At 46.9% G+C, this 17731-nt stretch overlaps 1 protein-coding gene across 3 annotated transcripts in view; it reads left to right on the top strand.

Moving 5' to 3' along the window:
• C2CD2 (C2 calcium dependent domain containing 2) overlaps nucleotides 1–17731 on the top strand; it is a 70736-nt gene that overhangs the window by 7869 nt on the left and 45136 nt on the right. For all 3 annotated transcript variants that reach the window (XM_007968908.3, XM_007968900.3, XM_007968916.3), the window contains exon 2: nucleotides 3929–4027. In XM_007968908.3, coding sequence (XP_007967099.3) covers nucleotides 3929–4027 — 99 coding nt within the window. The remainder of the gene's footprint in view (nucleotides 1–3928; nucleotides 4028–17731) is intronic.

The raw sequence follows: 17731 nt of genomic DNA, 5'->3' as shown, positions 1-17731 counted from the left end.
ATCGCTCCTCAAACCTTTCCTCACTGATTCCACAACCATTGATATATCTTGTGTGCAGTGATGACGAAGGTGCAGTTCGCTTGATGGTGACTTTCTGTTTCCTCTTCCTTGCTCTCTTTATTATTTGGAACTCTACTGCAGGAGAGATCTGTCATTTCTCCTCCAATAAGATATTTATCTGATTGTTTAGCTCAATATAGACTCAATGGGTATTTATTTTATTCTGTGGGTTATAGTCCCATACTATCACTATTTATTATATTGTTGTATCAGTTTGTTTTCACACTGCTTTAAAGGACTTCCCTGAGAGTGGGTAATTGGTAAAGGAAAGACATTTAATGACTCACAGTTCCACATGGCTGGGGAAGCCTCAGGAAACTTACAATCATGGTGGTAGGGGAAGCAGGCACCTTCTTCACAAGGTGGCAGGAGAGGGAAGAAGGAAGGAGGAACTTCCAAACACTTATGAAAGCATCAGATCTTGTGAGAACTCACTATCATGAGGACAGCATGGGAGAGACCGCCCCATGATCCAGTCACCTCCCTCCCTCTACAGATGGGGATTACAGGGCCCTCCCTTGACACGTGGGGATTACAAACAGAGCCAAACCAAATCAGTTGCTTAAGTTGTTCTCCTTTGGGCCATCAGGGTGCTCCTTTGAGAGTAGCCTCTTGTGTTCTTCCATCAAGCCCCCCTTTTTTTTTTTTTTTCATTTCCTTCATGTTTCCACAAAATGTTTGTTTTTGGCTCCCCACAGGCCCTGGATTCAGCCACTTCTTCAAGCAGCCCTGATTCCTTTTATTGGAGAAGTGTTTAGAAACCAAGACCTAGGCATTACCGCTTGGTTCTCATTGCTCGCCTTCAGTGCTTCAGTGTTCATCAATAGCAAACATACATGTGTATACCAACATGTGTGCATGTGTCTATATTTCTGTGTATTTCTCACTGCATTTATCTTAAAAATCGTGATTGTCTGTACCTTGGGTTCTAGTCCCAACAGAATTCATTTTAGTTTTTTCCCTTTCTTATTCTTAACTCCCTTCTCCAAGAGTAAGACACTGGACATCTGCTGTCTTATTTACTTACTACTTACATGTTCAGTTCTAGTATATGCATAAAGTAATTTCTGAGTTCCCAACCTATGAAACACATTTACTGGATTACAGCATTTATGTGCAGTCAAGATGCAGTTTTCCAAGCTTCTTAGGTTATATCTGTATTTTTCCCATCCCCTTCAGGGTGGTTATATTGTTCATTTGTAGTGCATGTGTTTGTTGGTGCACCAGAGCCACACAGTTTTAATTATGGGGTTTCTGTAGTCTGTTTTAGTATCTGGTGGAACTAGTTACCCTTGTCTTCCTTTTTCAGTGTTTTCCTGGCAATTCTTGTGTGTTTCTTTTTCCATGTGGACACAAAGTCTTCCTTTAGTCTAAGTGGAATGGGGTCTGGAATGAGGGTTCTCTCAGCATTGACACAGCAGCAGAGATGCAGAGAGACCTGAATTTGTGGTTGTGTGTGGCAGGCAGGCACACCCTGCTCCTGAAACGCAAGGACTCGGCAGATCAGAAAAGGAAAAGCAATCTCTCTTAATAACTCATTTTCTTTGTGAGACCACCCCTTGACCTTAAGTTTCCCAGCAAACTCTTTTTTTTTTTCTTTTGACATGGAGTCTCGCTCTGTCGCCCAGGCTGGAGTGCAGTGGTGTGATCTCGGCTCATTGCAAGCTCCGCCTCCCGGGTACACGCCATTCTCCTGCCTCAGCCTCCCGAGTAGCTGGGATTACAGGCGCCTGCCACCAAGCCTGGCTAACTTTTTTGTATTTTTAGTAGAGATGGGGTTTCACCTTGTTAGCCAGGATGGTCTCGATCTCCTGACCTTGTGATCCACCCGCCTCAGCCTCCCAAAGTGCTGGAATTACAGGCGTGAGCCACCATACCCGGCTGCAAACTCTTTTCAAGGTTTGAATTCAGAAGGTAGCAAGGGAAGAGGGTAAACACTGCATCTGCTGCCCCAGGGGAGCATGAGTCTGCACCTAGGCTGGTGTAGGGCAACGTCCTATCTTTAGACTACTACAGAAGGTACATTGTTTCTCCACTGCATCCTCCGAGCTGCTGGCATGTTGCCTGCTCATGGTTCTCTGCCTGGCACTGTTCTCTGTGCTGGGTTCTGTTCTCTCAGGCCAGAGAGCCTGGTGCACAGAACTGTCTCATCACCAAGCTCACAGCGTGGCCCTGGCCAGCAGGTCCCACCCAAACAAGCTCCCACCACAGAGAATGCCAGCAGAGCAGCCCCGAAACTGTGATTTCATCCCTCTTGAGCAGTGCATTTAATTCTTTGCTGATTTTTTGGGGATGAGGTAGATAGTGCAAGAACAGGGTGAGGTTAGAAGTGTATAAATCAAAATGTTCTGTCGCTTTTAGGTTTACTCGGGTCATTGGGAATTCTTAATAAATAGCCACAGCATAACCTCATTGCTTGCTCACTTGCACCATGCTTGCTGGAATCGCCATGGCACGGTTTTACACCGCTTCCCGTCTCCCACCCTCGGTCATGCCTTGTAGCTGGACCTAGCTCACTGTGGTGGAGATGAGATACAATGGGAGCCTGTGGGGCTGTGTGTTTTTTAACCACCCAGTCGGAGCTTACTTAAACCTGATGTGCTTTCTACACCATGTCAGGAACAGAGTTCAAGGAGAGTTTCAATGTGGGGTTGTGTCGTTGGCATACACATTTGGCCTTTCGAGAGCTTAGTTTTGAAAGAGCAAGACTTGGCTGGCCACATAAACCCTGGTTTCTTTGTTATAAAATGTTGGTCTTGTTGCCTTGTGGTCCTGTTTATTTAATTGTGCATCTCTTGTTTGGAGATTTTATTTTTTCTCTTTGAGACAGGGCCTTGCTCTGTCGCCCAGGCTGGAGTGTGATCCAGCTAAATACAACCTTCACCTCCTGGGTGCGAGTGATTCTTGCGCCTCAGCTTCCTGAGCAGCTAGGATTACCCATGTGTGCCACCACACCCAGTTAATTTTTCTATTTTTGGTAGAGACAGGGTTTTGCCATGTGGTCAGGCTGGTCTTGAACTGCTGGCCTTGAGTGATCTGCCCGCCTTGGCCTCCCAAAGTTTTGGGATTACGGGTGTGAGCCACCATGCCTGGCCTTGCTTGGAGATTTTTAATTGGAAGAACCAGAACAGACACGAGCTGACCGAGTTTCCTGAAAGGATGCCGGGGGAACATGCAGAGCCATGGGCAAAGGTGAACCTTGGGGCCAGGTGGCTCCAGAGGGCTGTGAAGTAGGGGCCAAGGAGTCTACTCTGTGGGCAGCCACCAGCTGGGCTCCTTTCCAGCCAAGGAATCTTGGCCACCCTCTCAGATCCCAGGCAGAGACCAGCCCTGGGGGGTAGGAGAGGAGAATGGGGGCACCCTAAGTAACCGTGCCACAGCAACCACACGCAACAGGGAGAGGTGCCTCTCCTAGACCAGAGTAGAGGACTGTCCCTAGCAATCAGGGAGGACACAGCCGGAGCCCACTGTGCCGGCCAAGGTGACCGCTAGACCCACAGATCCTCTAATGTGCACGAAGCGGCCCTGCCCCGAGAGTCTATTTCTTTCCTTATGCTGTCAGCAGGAAGATTCCGAATGCCCTTCACAGGCTTCCTGCAGCATCTTCAGCTTCGCTCCTGGGTGCCTGTCCTTTCCCAGCCTTCTCCTATAACTGAATCCTGCCCACTGAGCACAAGCCATCAGCAGCTGCTCCTTGGATGTGCAAACCTACTGATATTTAGCCGCTGCTGCCATTTAGAAGCACAGGGTTGACAGAAAGACGTGTTAGTACATTTTCTTAATTTTTCAGAATTTTAAACAGATATGTAATTTAAAAGATGCAGCCCCTCCTGTGCATGCCCCTCCTCATGCCGCCCCTCTGTTCCAGGGCCCGCCTTTCCTGTCCTTCGAGGAGGACCCGCGGCAGCAGCCCCTGGAGCTGGCAGTGCAGGAGGTCTCCAGTGTGCTCAGGTCGGCCGAGGAGAAGGTGAGCCCGGGAGCCCCTTTCCCTGCAGGAGGAAGTGAACTTGATGCCGGGGACGGGCAGTTTGCTTTGTTTAGAATCATCGAAAACGCAGAACCCTTACAGTAGGAAAAAAATCAAAACGGCATCTGGCCCATCAACTGATGGGTGGATGAAGAAAGTGTGATCCGTCCACATAATGGGACGTTATTCCGCCTTGAAAAGGAGCGGGAGTCTGACACTTGCTCCAGTGCAGATGAACCCTGAAAATTAGGTGTCAAGTAGAAAAAGCTGGACACAAAAAGCCTCATATTGTGTGATTCCATTTATACGAACTATCCAGAGTAGATAAACCTGCAGAGACCCAAAGGAGGTTCATGTTGCCAGGGCCTGGGTGAGGGACTCCTGGGGGAAAATGGAGAGTGACTGCTGATGGGCTGAAGGGTTCACGTTGGGGGGATGAAATGTTCTAGAATTGATGGTGGTGTTAGTTGTAGAACTCTGTGAATTTATTAAAAACCATTGATTTGTACAGCTTCCACAGGTGAATCATATCTCAGGGCATCTGATATCTGTTGCTCAAATATGTACATCCTGTTGTAGACTTTATATCTTATGATATGTCTAGATTTATATACATATGTTTACATATATATGAACTATGTAGATGTTATGTAGAATTCATGTTCCTGTTGCTAACAGTTTATATGCTCAACTTACTAGACTCATCAGATACCATAAAGCATAAAAGCTTCTGAAATAAGTCCTAAGACACTTTCTCTCTGTCTTTTTTGGTTTTGTATTGTTTTAGGGATGGGATCTCGCTCTATTGCCCAGGTTGGAGTGCAGGGGCATCAGCTTACTGTACCTTTAAACTTCTGGGCCCAAATGATCCTCTTGCCTCAGCCTCCTGAGTAGCTGGGACTATAGGCGCGTGTCACCGTGCCTGGCTAATTTTTTTTATTTCTTTTTTTGCAGAGATGGGGTCTTGCTATGTTACCTAGGCTGATTTTGAACTGTTTGTTTCAAGTGATCCTCCCACCTCAGCCTTTGGGAGCAAGTGCTGGGATTATAGATGTGATTCTCCATGACCAGCTGAAATTTTCTCTTTAATACAAGTCTTACCCTTGTACTCATTATATTATTGTTGTTGTTGTTATTATTATATTCCTTACTCTTGGGCTCTGAATTTTCCCCATTAATAAAAATGGTTTATTTGCCAGTCATATTCAGCATAACTAGCAAATCCAAAGACCAGCTCTATGTGGAGAAATACAATGTTCTTGTTGGCTGCTGAATGCACTGATTTGTAATTTACAGTCTAGAGTTGCAGTTAGACATGAGGATATGGTCTCACTTTAGGAGGGAAAAGAAGGAATCAGTGCTTCCCCCCTTCCCCATAACTCACATGTATATTTTCCATATGTGTATATAAAGAATCTGTTTTTGAAAGCATCATCTATAATGAAGTCCCATCCTCTGTTCCTCCTCTTCCTACCTACACTGATGACTGTTCTTCTAAAGTTGGTCTGCTCTTTCTTCATTTTTAGCCTGTGTTTATATGTTACCTGTGTTGCTGTAAGATGTTTATGGCTCTGTCTGCATTATTATTTTTTTTTTTTTGAGACAGAGTCTTGCTCTGTCGCCCAGGCTGGAGTGCAGTGGCCGGATCTCAGCTCACTGCAAGCTCCGCCTCCCGGGTTTACGCCATTCTCCTGGCTCAGTCTCCCAAGTAGCTGGGACTACAGGTGCCTGCCACCTCGCCCGGCTAGTTTTTTGTATTTTTTAGTGGAGACGGGGTTTCACCGTGTTAGCCAGGATGGTCTCGATCTCCTGACCTCGTGATCCACCCGTCTTGGCCTCCCAAAGTGCTGGAATTACAGGCTTGAGCCACCGCGCCCGGCCTCTGTCTGCATTTTATTATCAAGTTAGGTGTGTGGGTGCCATTTAGCAGACAGCAAGGAGGGGACGCCTGTGTGGCCCCAGATGGAGGAGAGTGTTGCCGGCCGGTCCACCCCACCTCTCACGTATCCCTGTGACAGCTGGCGTATTTGTGTGTTTAACATTTTTATCATTTTTTATGTACACTTTTGCAACAAGCTTTCTCTACGTCGATCACTGTAATTTTGAGACTTCTCCAGGTTAGTTTTTGTAGTTCTTTTCTTTGTAGTCCATTTTGCTTCAGCTATAATTCAGGATTCTAGAGGAACCCGAGCTCACTTACCCATGTCCTATTCCTGGGTAATTAAATTGTTTTCTCTTTTTCGAAAGTACAGCTTGAGTATCCCTTATCTGAAATTCTTGGGGTCAGGAGTGTTTTGGGTATCAGATCTTTTTTTGGATTTTTGAATATTTGCATTATTTTTTACTAGTCAAGCATCCCGAATCCAAAATACTCCAGTGAGCATTTCCTTTAAGCATCACATCGGCACTCAAAAAGTTTCAGATTTTGGAGCATTTCAGATTTGGAATTGTTGGATTCGGGATGCTCAGTCTGCACAGAGAGTGCTACAGCAATTGTGTCTGTTCATTGCCTCCCGACTCCTCAGACAAGCACCGGAGGATCCCAAGAGAAGGCATGAGCCTGGCGGGTTGCTGGTGTGCACACTTCAGCTTGGCCAGGTATTCCTGAGTCAGTCACCAAAGGGCTGTTCCGGTTTTCTTTGCCCCAGCAGCATAGGAGAGCTCTCCTTCCTGCATACCCTTGTCAGCACTGGAGCCACACTGTTACATAATCCTTGCAATGAATGTGAGGAAGTTACTGGAAAATACTGGGGTTGCAGGAGGGAGCGCATGGCAGCAGTGCAGGATGCTGAGCCTGGCACAGCCTGGAGAGCTTGGAGGGCCCTGCGGCAGGTGGTCCAGTGCCCATTTTACACCTGGGGAGCTGAGGCGCAGAGAGCTGTGGGCCTGCCCTCCTGGAGCCCGCTGCTTTGGAAGTGCCTTCCCGGATGGTGTGCACCCTCTCTATTTGTGGCAAATAGGGACTGAATCCCTTTGTGGCTGGGTGGTTTCTGTATGGTGTTTTCTGGTGCTTTCCCAGTTAAGAGAGGGGTGGAATGTTCAGGCCTGGCCTGGACAGAGAGTGGAGGAAGCGGAGCTGTGGAAATAGCAAGCCTCTATCTTGAAAAAAAACATATTTCCAGAAAAGTGGCCTGAGACAGTAGGTGATTCAATTGTAATCCCTTTAATAAATACAATTCCAGAAATGGACATGACAAAAATAAGTACATGTAAATTAGAAGTTAAAAACAGCATTGTATTTGTACAGCCATGACCATAGTAACATTTTTCGTAATGGTTGAAATGTGGAAGCCACCCAAGGGCTCACTGATAGGCAAATGGATAAGGAAATGGAATAGAATTCAACCATAGAAAGGAAGGGCATTCTAGGCCGGGCACTGTGGCTCAAGCCTGTAATCCCAGCACTTTGAGGCCGAGGTGGGCAGATCACGAGGTTAGGAGTTCGAGACCAGCCTGACCAACATAATGAAACCCCATCTCTACTAAAAATACACAAAAAGTTAGCTGGGCGTGTTAGTGCACGCCTGTAATCCCAGCTACTTAGGAGGCTGAGGCAGGAGAATCGCTTGAACCCGGGAGGCGGAGGTTGCAGTGAGCTGAGATTATGCCACTACACTCCAGCTTGGGTGACAAAGCGAGACTCCATCTCAAAAAAGAAAAAAAAAAAAAGGAAGGAAGGAAGGACATTCTGACATAGGCTATAACATGGATGAACCTTGAGGACATTATGCTCAGTGAAATAAGCCAGATATGAAGGGACAAATGCTGTATGAGTCCACTTCTTAGCGGTCCCTAGAGTAGCCTGATTCAGAGAGACAGAAAGTGGAATGGTGCGTGCCAGGTGCTTGGGGGAGGAAAGTGGGGACGTAGTGCTTAGTGAGGACAGAGTTTCAGTTTGGGAAGATGCAGCTTCTGGAGGTGGCTGGTGATGACGGTTGATGCAACAAAGTGAATGGACTTAATGCCACTGAACTGTGCACTAAAAAATGGCTAAAATGGTCAATTGTATGTTATGTGTATTTTACCACAATAATAAAAGATATGGAAGGGTATAGAGATTTCTTAAGGTTTCGTTATTTCACATAGCAAACTTTGTTTAATTTGTTTACCCTTCCTTTACCTGAGCTATGATTTGTCAATCCTTGTCAGGGGTCAGTGACTTTATTTTCTTTTTAAAATTTATTTTTTTAATTGACAAAAATTGTACATATTTGTGGTATGCATCTTGATGTTTTGATACATATATACATGTGGAATGGCTAAATCTAACATGCGGATGATGTCATATACTTACCATTTTGTGTGGTTAGAAATTTAAAATCTACTCTTTTAGTAATTTTCAGGTATATAATGTATTGTTATTAACTTTAGTCACCATGGTATCCAATAGATCTCTTGAACTTATTCCTTCTAACTGGAATTTGGTATCCTTTAACCACTACCTCCCCAGTGTCCCCAACTCCCTAGCCCCTGGTAACCACCATTCTGCTCTTGGTTTCTTTGAGTTTAACTCTTTAAGATTTTACTTGTAAATGAGATCACGTGGAATTTGTCTTTCTGTGCCTGACTTATTTCACTTAACATAATGTCCTCCAGGTTTATCCATGTTGTTGCAAATGACAGGATTTTCTTCATTGTTAAGGCTAATATTCCATTGTGTATATCTGCCACATTTTCTTTATCCATTCATCTGTTGATGGACACTCAGGTTGATTCCATCTCTTGGCTGTTTTGAATAATGCTCCAGGTATATTTTTAACATACTGATTTTATTTCCTTTGGATCTATAATGGACCCTTGAACAGCATGAGGGTTACGGGCACTGACCCCTTGTGCCATCAATCCCAGCACTTTGGGAGGCTGAGGCGGGCAGATCACAAGGTCGGGAGATCAAGACTATCCTGGCTAACACGGTGAAACCCCGTCTCTACTAAAAATACAAAAAATTAGCCAGGCGTGGTGGCGGGCACCTGTAGTCCCAGCTACTCAGGAGGCTGAGGAGAATGGCATGAACCCAGGAGGTGGGGCTTGCAGTGAGCTGAGATCGCGTCACTGCACTCCAGCCTGGGTGACAGAGCAAGACTCCATCTCAAAAAAAAAAAAAAAAAAAAAAAAAAAAAATCCACATATAACTTTTGATTCCACAGAAACTTAACTACTAATAGCCTACTGTTGACCAGAAGCCTTACTGATAACGTAGTCAATTGACATATATTTTGTATGTTATCTGTATTACTCTATTCTTACAATGAAGTAAGCTAGAGAAAAATGTTATTAAGAAAATCATATGGGCCGGGCGCGGTGGCTCACACCTGTAATCCCAGCACTTTGGGAAGCTGAGGCGGGTGGATCATGAAGTCAGGAGTTCAAGACCAGCCTGGCCAACTTGGTGAAACCCTGTCTCTATTAAAAATACAAAAAAATTAGCCAGGCGTAGTGGCAGGTGCCTGTAATCCTAGCTACTCAGGAGGCTGAGGCAGAGAATTGCTTGAACCCGGGAGGAGGAGGTTGCAGTGAGCTGAAATCGCGCTGCCGCACTCTAGCCTGGGTAACAGAGTGAGATGCCGTCTCAAAAAAAAAAAAAAGAAAAAAGAAAAAAAAAAAGAAAAGAAAATCATATGGAAGAAAAAATCTGTTTACCATTCATTAAGTGGAAGTGAATCATCATAAAGGTCTTCATCCTCATCATCTTCACATTCAGTAGGCTGAGGAGGAGGGAGAGGAGGGGTTGGTCATGCTGTAGCAGGGGTGGCAGAAGTGGGAGAAAATCCACGTATTAGTGGACCTGTGCAGTTGAAACCCATGTTGTTCAAGGGTCAGTAGTATACCCAGTAGTGGAATTGCTGGATCATACGGTAGTTCTCTGTTTAGTTTTTAAAGGTGCTTCCATATTGTTTTCTGTAATGGCCGTAATAATTTACAGTGTCACCAACAGCACACAAGGGTTCCCTTTTCTCCCTTTTCCCATTTCTCTTACCAGCACTTGTTATCGCTCATATTTTTGCTAATAGCTATTCTCACAGGTTTGACGTGATATCTCCGTGTGGCTTTGATTTGCATTTCCCTGGTGATTAGTGATGTTGAACACTTTTTCAGAGACCTGTTGGCCATCTGTATGTCTCCTTTTGAGAAACATCTATTCAGGTCCTTTGCCCATTTTTTAATTGGGTTATTTGTTTTCTTGCTGTTGAGCTATTTGAGTTATTTATTTATTTTGGGTATTAACTACTTATCAAACATACGCTTTGGAAATATGTGATTCCATTCCGTAGGCTGGAATGGAGTCTCTTCACTCCGTTGATGGTTCCTTGGCTGTGCAGAGTTTTTAGTTTGATGCAGTCCCATTTGTCTGTTTTTGTTTTTGTTGCCTGTGTTTTGGGGATCATACCAAAAAAAAAAAAATCATTGCCCAATCCAATGTCTTAAAGCTTTCCTTCTGTATTTTTTTTCTAGTAGTTTTATAGTTTCTGGTCTCACATTTAAGTTCTTCATGCATTTTGAGTTGATTTTTGTATATGTGTGAGGTAAGGGTCCAATTTCATTCTTCTGCATGTGGGTAGCCAGCTTTCCCAACACCATTCAAGGAGTCAGGACTTTTTTTTATTTTTTATTTTTTGAGACAGAGTCTTGCTGTCTTGCTCTGTCACCCAGGCTGAAGTGCAGTGGCGCAACCTCGGCTTACTGCAGCCTCCGCCTCCCGGGTTCAAGCGATTTTCCTGCCTCAGCCTTCTGAGTAGCTGGGATTACAGGTGCATACCACCATGCCCAGTGAATTTTTGTGTTTTTAGTAGAGATGGGGTTTCACCATGTTGGCCAGGCTGATCCACATGATCCGCCTGCCTCGGCCTCCCAAAGTGCTGGGATTACAGGCGTGAGCTACTGCGCCAAGCCCTCGGTGTCAGGACTTTTCTAGCTGTGGAGGTCAGGCTTCAGCAAGCACAGACGGACATGCTGCAGTTTGCAGATACTCACAGGCTCTGGCAAGTTCAGACCTCAGGCTGTCATGGGTCCGCTCTGTCTCAAACATAGGAATTCTGCTATTATCATAAAATCAATACAAGTTCATTGATGAAAACTTGAAAAACACAGAAGAATATTTAATAAAAACACACGGTAGTTGTGTGAACTGGTGATTAGCTCTGTTCCTGTGTTGGTGTGCATTGCCAGTCTTTTTCTTCTGCCTTTATTTTTTGCTACAATTTACACTATATTCCATTTATATTCTTTCCCCCATGTCACTAAAATTTCTCAAAAATTCTAATGAATGAACGCATAAGAGTCAAGGCTAGCCGGGCGTGTTGGCTCATACCTATAATCCCAGCACTTTGGGAGGCCAAGGCAGGTGGATCACGAGGTCAGGAGTTTGAGACCAGCCTGGCTAATATGGTGAAACCCCGTCTCTACTAAAAATACAAAAATTAGCTGGGTGTGGTGGTGCACGCCTGTAATCCCAGATACTCGGGAGACTGAGGCAGGAGAATTGCTTGAACCTGGGAGGCGAAGGTTGCAGTGAGCCGAGATCGTGCCATTGCACTTCAGCCTGGACGACAGAGCCAGACTCCACTAGGAAAAAACAAAACAAAACAAAACAAAACAAAACAAAACAAAACAGGAGTCAAGGCTGTGAAGCAGCAGCCGTGTTGTGCTGGTTAGGAGCAGGATTCCTTGCTCCGTTCTTTTACTTCCTTGTGTGGCTTGGCTTCTTACCTGTAAAGGTAGAGGATACTATCCACCCCCTAGACAGGCTGTGAGGATGGAGTGAGTTACTTGCAGGTACAGCATATGGAGCAATGCCAAGCCTGTGCCGGGCTCAATATTTTCGCCTACCTCTATTGTTATTTTTGCTCATGTGTTTATTTCTTCACTGTTCCTAGACATAGAAGAGCAGAGTTACTTGAGAAAGAGTATGTGCATTTTTAAGGATCTTGATACATATTGTCAGAAAAGCAACCTTAGGAAATGGTTGCTTTTTTATTTTTTGAGACAGAGTTTCACTCTGTCACCTAGGCTGGAGTGTACTGGCACAGACACTGCTCACTGCAGCCTTGACCTCCTGGGCTCAACAGTCCTCCTGCCTCAGCCTCCCGTGTAGCTGGGACTACAGACATGCACCACCATGCCTGGCTAGTTTTTTATTTTTTCTGTAGAGATGGTGTCTCACTTTGTAGCCCAGGTTGGTCTTGAACTCCTGGGCTCAAGTAATCCATCGTCTTCTGCCTCCCAAAGTGCTGAGATTGTAGGTGTGAGCTACCTCACATGGTGAAAGTGGATGGTTAAATTGCATTTGTTTTGATACAATTACAGAAATAGTTCATGCTCATTAAAAAGTTAAAAATAAAAATGTCCCAGCTTTGATTATTATTATTTTTTAACTATCGACCTCCTGCTGCCGCCTGCTGGGATAGGGCTGCTGTTAACCGTGTTCTTGGAAGTTTTTCCTGCCAGAGAAAAAGCACGCAGCGGACTCTTGTTTTCTTTTGCAACAATGTTCCGCGTAGCTCTTGACTTTTATGTTTTTGTGGCCAAATGAGGAAAGGAGCCCTTGCCACTGCCTTGTCCTGGCTGTGGCTGGCGCTGTCCTTTGAGGTGGAGTGAGCCCACCGGTTGGGTAGACGGGTCCCCTCCCCTCCCCTCCCCTTTTACAGGGCTGTGAGTATGGGAGGAGGAGCCCGGTCGCTCTTGCCAGCCTGGATCCTGTGCATACCACAAGGAGGAAGTCCTGTTGGGATCTGCCTGGGCTCCGGGGAAGGGTCAATCAGGAGTAGAACACCCTCGGGTGCTTGGATTCTGTACATGGCCTTTTCCATTCTTGGACGAGCATCTTGGCCAAATATGACACATTTTTAGGGCACTGTTTTTGCAAAGGCATCTAGCCAGCTTAATCTCTTGTAAAATGTCCAGGGTGAGACTCTGCTTAGTTCATGCGTTAAATGAAAATGATAAGACAGCAAGGCCTCTTTTTGTTAATACTGTTCTGTGAGTTCAGCTCTAGAACTGCCGTGTAGGGCACTGGGTTCACAATGGTGTTCTTCTTCTCTGGTATCTAAGCCACACACCCCCGTGGTCTCCAAATTTGCACTGAATTCCGTGTCAGCACCGCCTCGTGTTCCCTCAGCTGGGCATAATTCTTGAAAAGGAAAAAAAACTAACAGAACTTGAGGACCTGTGACAAATAAGAGATAGAAAAGAAATAGGAAGTTCTCATTCCAGGGCATTGCCCCTCCCTTTCAAAGCTCACGCCGTGGTGTCAGGTTGCATCTTCCTCCTCTTTTTACTCAGCCTTGACAAGGGACATGTGGTTGGCATTTGAGCCAAGACAGGGACAAGGCCACGGGAACCCAGCCTGTCTGTTATATAATGCCATCTCTGATCAGTGGGATAAGGCTGGGCACTGGCTGGCCTGAACTCCCCACCTCCTCTCCGTCGACAAACGCCTGACTGGTGTTCCATCTGGAGTCTCCCTGTGGGTCACTCTCCCAGTGGAACCAGCTGCCCTGCCTACTGGATGCCCTTTTCTTGGACTTCCTCTTGCCACCCCTGAAGGCCTCTGTGTGTCCAAGTCATCACCTTTGCAAATATCTGGTTCATCTGCTAAACCCTCTCTGCATAGTCTACACAGAGTGAGGTCTTCCAGAGCTTGAAGCAACTTGAGTCATCCCGCAGGACCAACGATGGAGAAGTGCGGAGTCTACACCTGGCCCAGCCACGGCTGTGGTGAGGAGCGGTCTCAACTATGTTTACTCACAACACTTCGGACACCAAATGTGTGCGGGTTTTTCTCACGCCAACTCTCAGTTCTTCAACTCTGGTGCCAACCGGGTGTCCTACACTTCAACTCCATTCTGACATTACTGAGACTTAACACAGATCCCACAGGCCCAGGGCCGGGTCCCACAGGACTGCTCCCACTTCAGACACCAGGCATAAGCTCTAGGTGCCCCCGTTCTTCTGACTGTCTGTAGATCGGAGATTTCCCCAAACCACCCCCTGAGGTTCACATATTTTACTGGAGCGGCTCGCAGCACGTAACTCAGGAAAACAGTTTTCTTACTATTACTAGTTTATTAGGAAGGATATGACTCAGGATTGGCCACGTCGAAGAGATGCTTAGGTGGGTGGAGAGGGAGGGCAGGGACTCCAGCAGCTTCATGCCCTGCCTGGGCGAACCACCCGTCCGGCACCTTGATGTGTTCACCACCTTGGAAGCTCCCCGAACCTGTCCTTTCAGGGTTTTTATGGAGGCTTCATTCCCTAGGCGTGATTGATTACATCATCGGCCATAGGTGATTGAATGCAGCCTCTGGCCCCTCTGCCCTCCCTGGAGATGGGGTGGTGGGGTGCTGGAGGTGGGGTGGTGGGGTGCTAGAGGTGCGGTGGTGAGGTGCTGGAGATGGGGTGGTGGGGTGCTGGAGGTGGGGTGCTGGGATGCCAGAGATGAGGTGGTGGGATGCTAGAGGTGGGGCTCAAAGTTTCTCAAGTGACCAGCCCCCATCCCGATGCTATCTGGGGTCCCCCCAACAGCCCTCTTGTTAGCATATAAAAGACACTTGGCCAGGCGTGGTGGCTCACACCTGTAATCCCAGCACTTTGGGAGACTGAGGCAGGTGGATCACGAGGTCAGGTGATCAAGACCATCCTGGCCAACATGATGAAACCCCATCTCTACTAAAATACAAAAAATTAGCTGGGTGTGGTGACACGTGCCTGTAGTCCCAGCTACTTGGGAGGCTGAGGCAGGGGAATTGCTTGAATCTGGGAAGCAGAGGTTGCAGTGAGCCGAGATTGCGCCACTGCACTCCAGCCTGGTGAGCGAGCAAGACTCCATCTCAAAAAAAAAAAAAAAAAAAAAAAAGGCACTTTTCTCAAAAGACTCTCTCATCTCTTGGGAGATTCCAAGGGTTTTAAGAGCTTTGTGCCAGGCATCAGGAACAAAGACCAAACACATATTTATCACAGGCGGCAAGCCCTGCAGGGCTGTGGCATTTTCCTGAGGGAATTCTCCTGGGTGCCTGCCTTGCGGGGTATCTGCTCAGACCAGGTGTGGAAGCATATGCTCCTGCCCGCAGCCCCTGTGAGCAGGCTCCAGCGAGGGCTGGCTTGGAGGCAGCAAAGCGTGGCCTTCAGACTTTTCTCCAGGGGCTGTCTCTGCATTCTCTTCTAGTCCCAACACGCACCGAGCGCATTTATTTCTCCTAGACTTTAATTACATTCTTACACAACAGCAGCAAGTTTCTACCTATGTTGTCTTTCCTCATGTCGTGGGAGAGATTTGCTCCAGAATGTGTGACCTAGAAGAAGGAAATTCTTATTTCCATATCTCAAGCCACCTGAGAGCCAGCCCTTCCCCCGCAGGGGCAGCCACAGCCCTTCCCTGGCACGTGGGGGTTCAGAAGCTTTTCTTTTTTGGTTGTTTTTTTTTTTTTTTTTTTTTTTGAGATGGAGTCTTGCTCTGTCGCCCAGGCTGGAGTGCAGTAGCACGATCTCAGCTCACTGCAAGCTCCGCCTTCTGGGTTCACGCCATTCTCCTGCCTCAGCCTCCCGAGTAGCTGGGACTACAGGCGCCTGCCACCACGCCCGGCTGGTTTTTTTTGTATTTTTTAGTAGAGATGGGGTTTCACCTTGTTAGCCAGGATGGTCTCGATCCCTGACTTTGTGATCCGCCCGTCTAGGCCTCCCAAAGTGCTGGGATTACAGGCTTGAGCCACCGCGCCCGGCCAGAAGCTTTTCATGCTCCCTTCCCCGGGGGTCCGAGGTCCACACATCGGTAAAAAGATGAATCTGAATCAGCGCTTAGGAATTGCGCTGTGACAGGTCGCTCACTGAAAAAGAGTTGCATTTCTCTTAGGAAATGTTGTAACCGAATACCCCCACCCATTTTCTTTCTTTCTTCTTCTTCTTCTTTTTTTTTTTTTTTTTTGACAGAGTCTTGCTCTGTCGCCCAGGCTGGAGTGCAATGGCACATTCTTGGCTCACTGCAACCTCCGCCTCCCGGGTTCAAGTGATTCTCCTGCCTCAGCCTCCTGAGTAGCTGGGACTATAGGCCCGTGCCACTACGCCCGGCTAATTTTTTGTATTTTTAGTAGAGACGGGGTTTCACCGTGTTAGCCAGGATGGTCTCGATCTCCTGACCTCATGATCTGCCCACCTCGGCCTCCCAAAGTGCTGGGATTACAGGTGTGAGCCACTGTGCCCAGCCCTGAATACCCCCATTTTCTAAGAAAAAGAGAATGAGTTATTGTTGTTTATTATTATTTTTTCTCTTTTCTTTTCTCCACTTCCCCCTGCTCCCCACTTTTTACTTAGCCCTTTAGAAATGCAATTATAGCCTCTTAACCCCCTTTCACCAGACACTGCCTACCGGGAAAGCTCGTCTAACCATGTGCTCAGGAGGTCCGAATGAAACCCTCCCCCACCGGGAGGTTTCCTGGAGAGATAACAGTCGATTTACAACCCAAAGTGTGCCCATGACGAAACCCTCTCCCACCGGAAGTGTTTCGGCTGTTACAACCTAGTCCTACCCACTAAGGCACCAGCGGTCACCAGTTTGGACACTCAGTAGATAAGGTGCCAAAGCAAGTTATGTGAACCCTCACCTGCTCGCTTCTTCCCTTTCATGACATTCATGCCAAGCCCCTTTTTGCCGGGCGCGGTGGCTCAAGCCTGTAATCCCAGCACTTTGGGAGGCCGAGACGGGCGGATCACGAGGTCAGGAGATCGAGACCATCCTGGCTAACACGGTGAAACCCCGTCTCTACTAAAAAATACAAAAAATTAGCCGGGCGAGGTGGCGGTCGCCTGTAGTCCTAGCTACTCGGGAGGCTGAGGCAGGAGAATAGCGTAAAAAACCCAGGAGGCGGAGCTTGCAGTGAGCTGAGATCCGGCCACAGCACTCCAGCCTGGGCGACAGAGCGAGACTCCGTCTCAAAAAAAAGAAATAAAAAAAAAAAAAAAAAAAAAAAAAAGAAAGTGCCTGCTTTCTGCCCCAAAATATAAGTGGTACCCTTAAGGCAGAAGCCTGTTCTTCCCCTAAGCTAAGCTTTGGAATGCAGAGTCACTGTCTTTATACCAGACCTGCTCTTGTTCATCGTACTCTGCTAGCAGCCACTGCCTGCATTTTGGTTACAGTATGGTGAGTGTAGCTTTCAACTTAACATTCATTTGGAAAACTTGCTGATGAAGGCAAGAGCTGATCACTTTGTGATCTTTGGAGACTTGAGTGATGTCGCCTGGCAGGGTGTGGAGCCAAGAGTCCTGGACATGCTTTAGTTATGTGTTTTCAGTTTCATTTCTAAATAAATGGAGGATCCCAATGGTATAACGATCAGCTGGAACTGAAAGTTTTAAATAAAAGTTATAATCCACCTAGCCTGGGGAAAGGCCCATCTCAGAAGCCAGGGAGACCCTGATTGGATCTGGGCTTGTGTGGGGCACTTCCTTCTCTCTCTGAGCCACAGGTTCTGTGTCCCTGCTGTAGATGCCCCTCCCTGGCAGGGCCGTAGGAAGCAGGGCAGGCCTGTGCCCGTGCAGTACCCCGCCTGGCACCTGCCATGTTGTGGCATGTGATGGTATCAGGTGTGACCAGGCCCTGGGTATAGAGCTTGTATCCATTCTCATGAGAGCTCACAATGAGCCTGTGTCAGAAGCATCATCCCACTGTACAGAAGGAGAAACTGAGGCAGAGAGGTGCAGTCACTTGGCCAAGGT

This window comes from Chlorocebus sabaeus, chromosome 2, assembly GCF_047675955.1.
Source record: "Chlorocebus sabaeus isolate Y175 chromosome 2, mChlSab1.0.hap1, whole genome shotgun sequence".
NCBI classification, from domain to species: Eukaryota; Metazoa; Chordata; class Mammalia; order Primates; family Cercopithecidae; genus Chlorocebus; species Chlorocebus sabaeus.
Note: the sequence above shows the minus strand (reverse complement) of the source record. Positions and strands in the feature narration are given on the sequence as shown.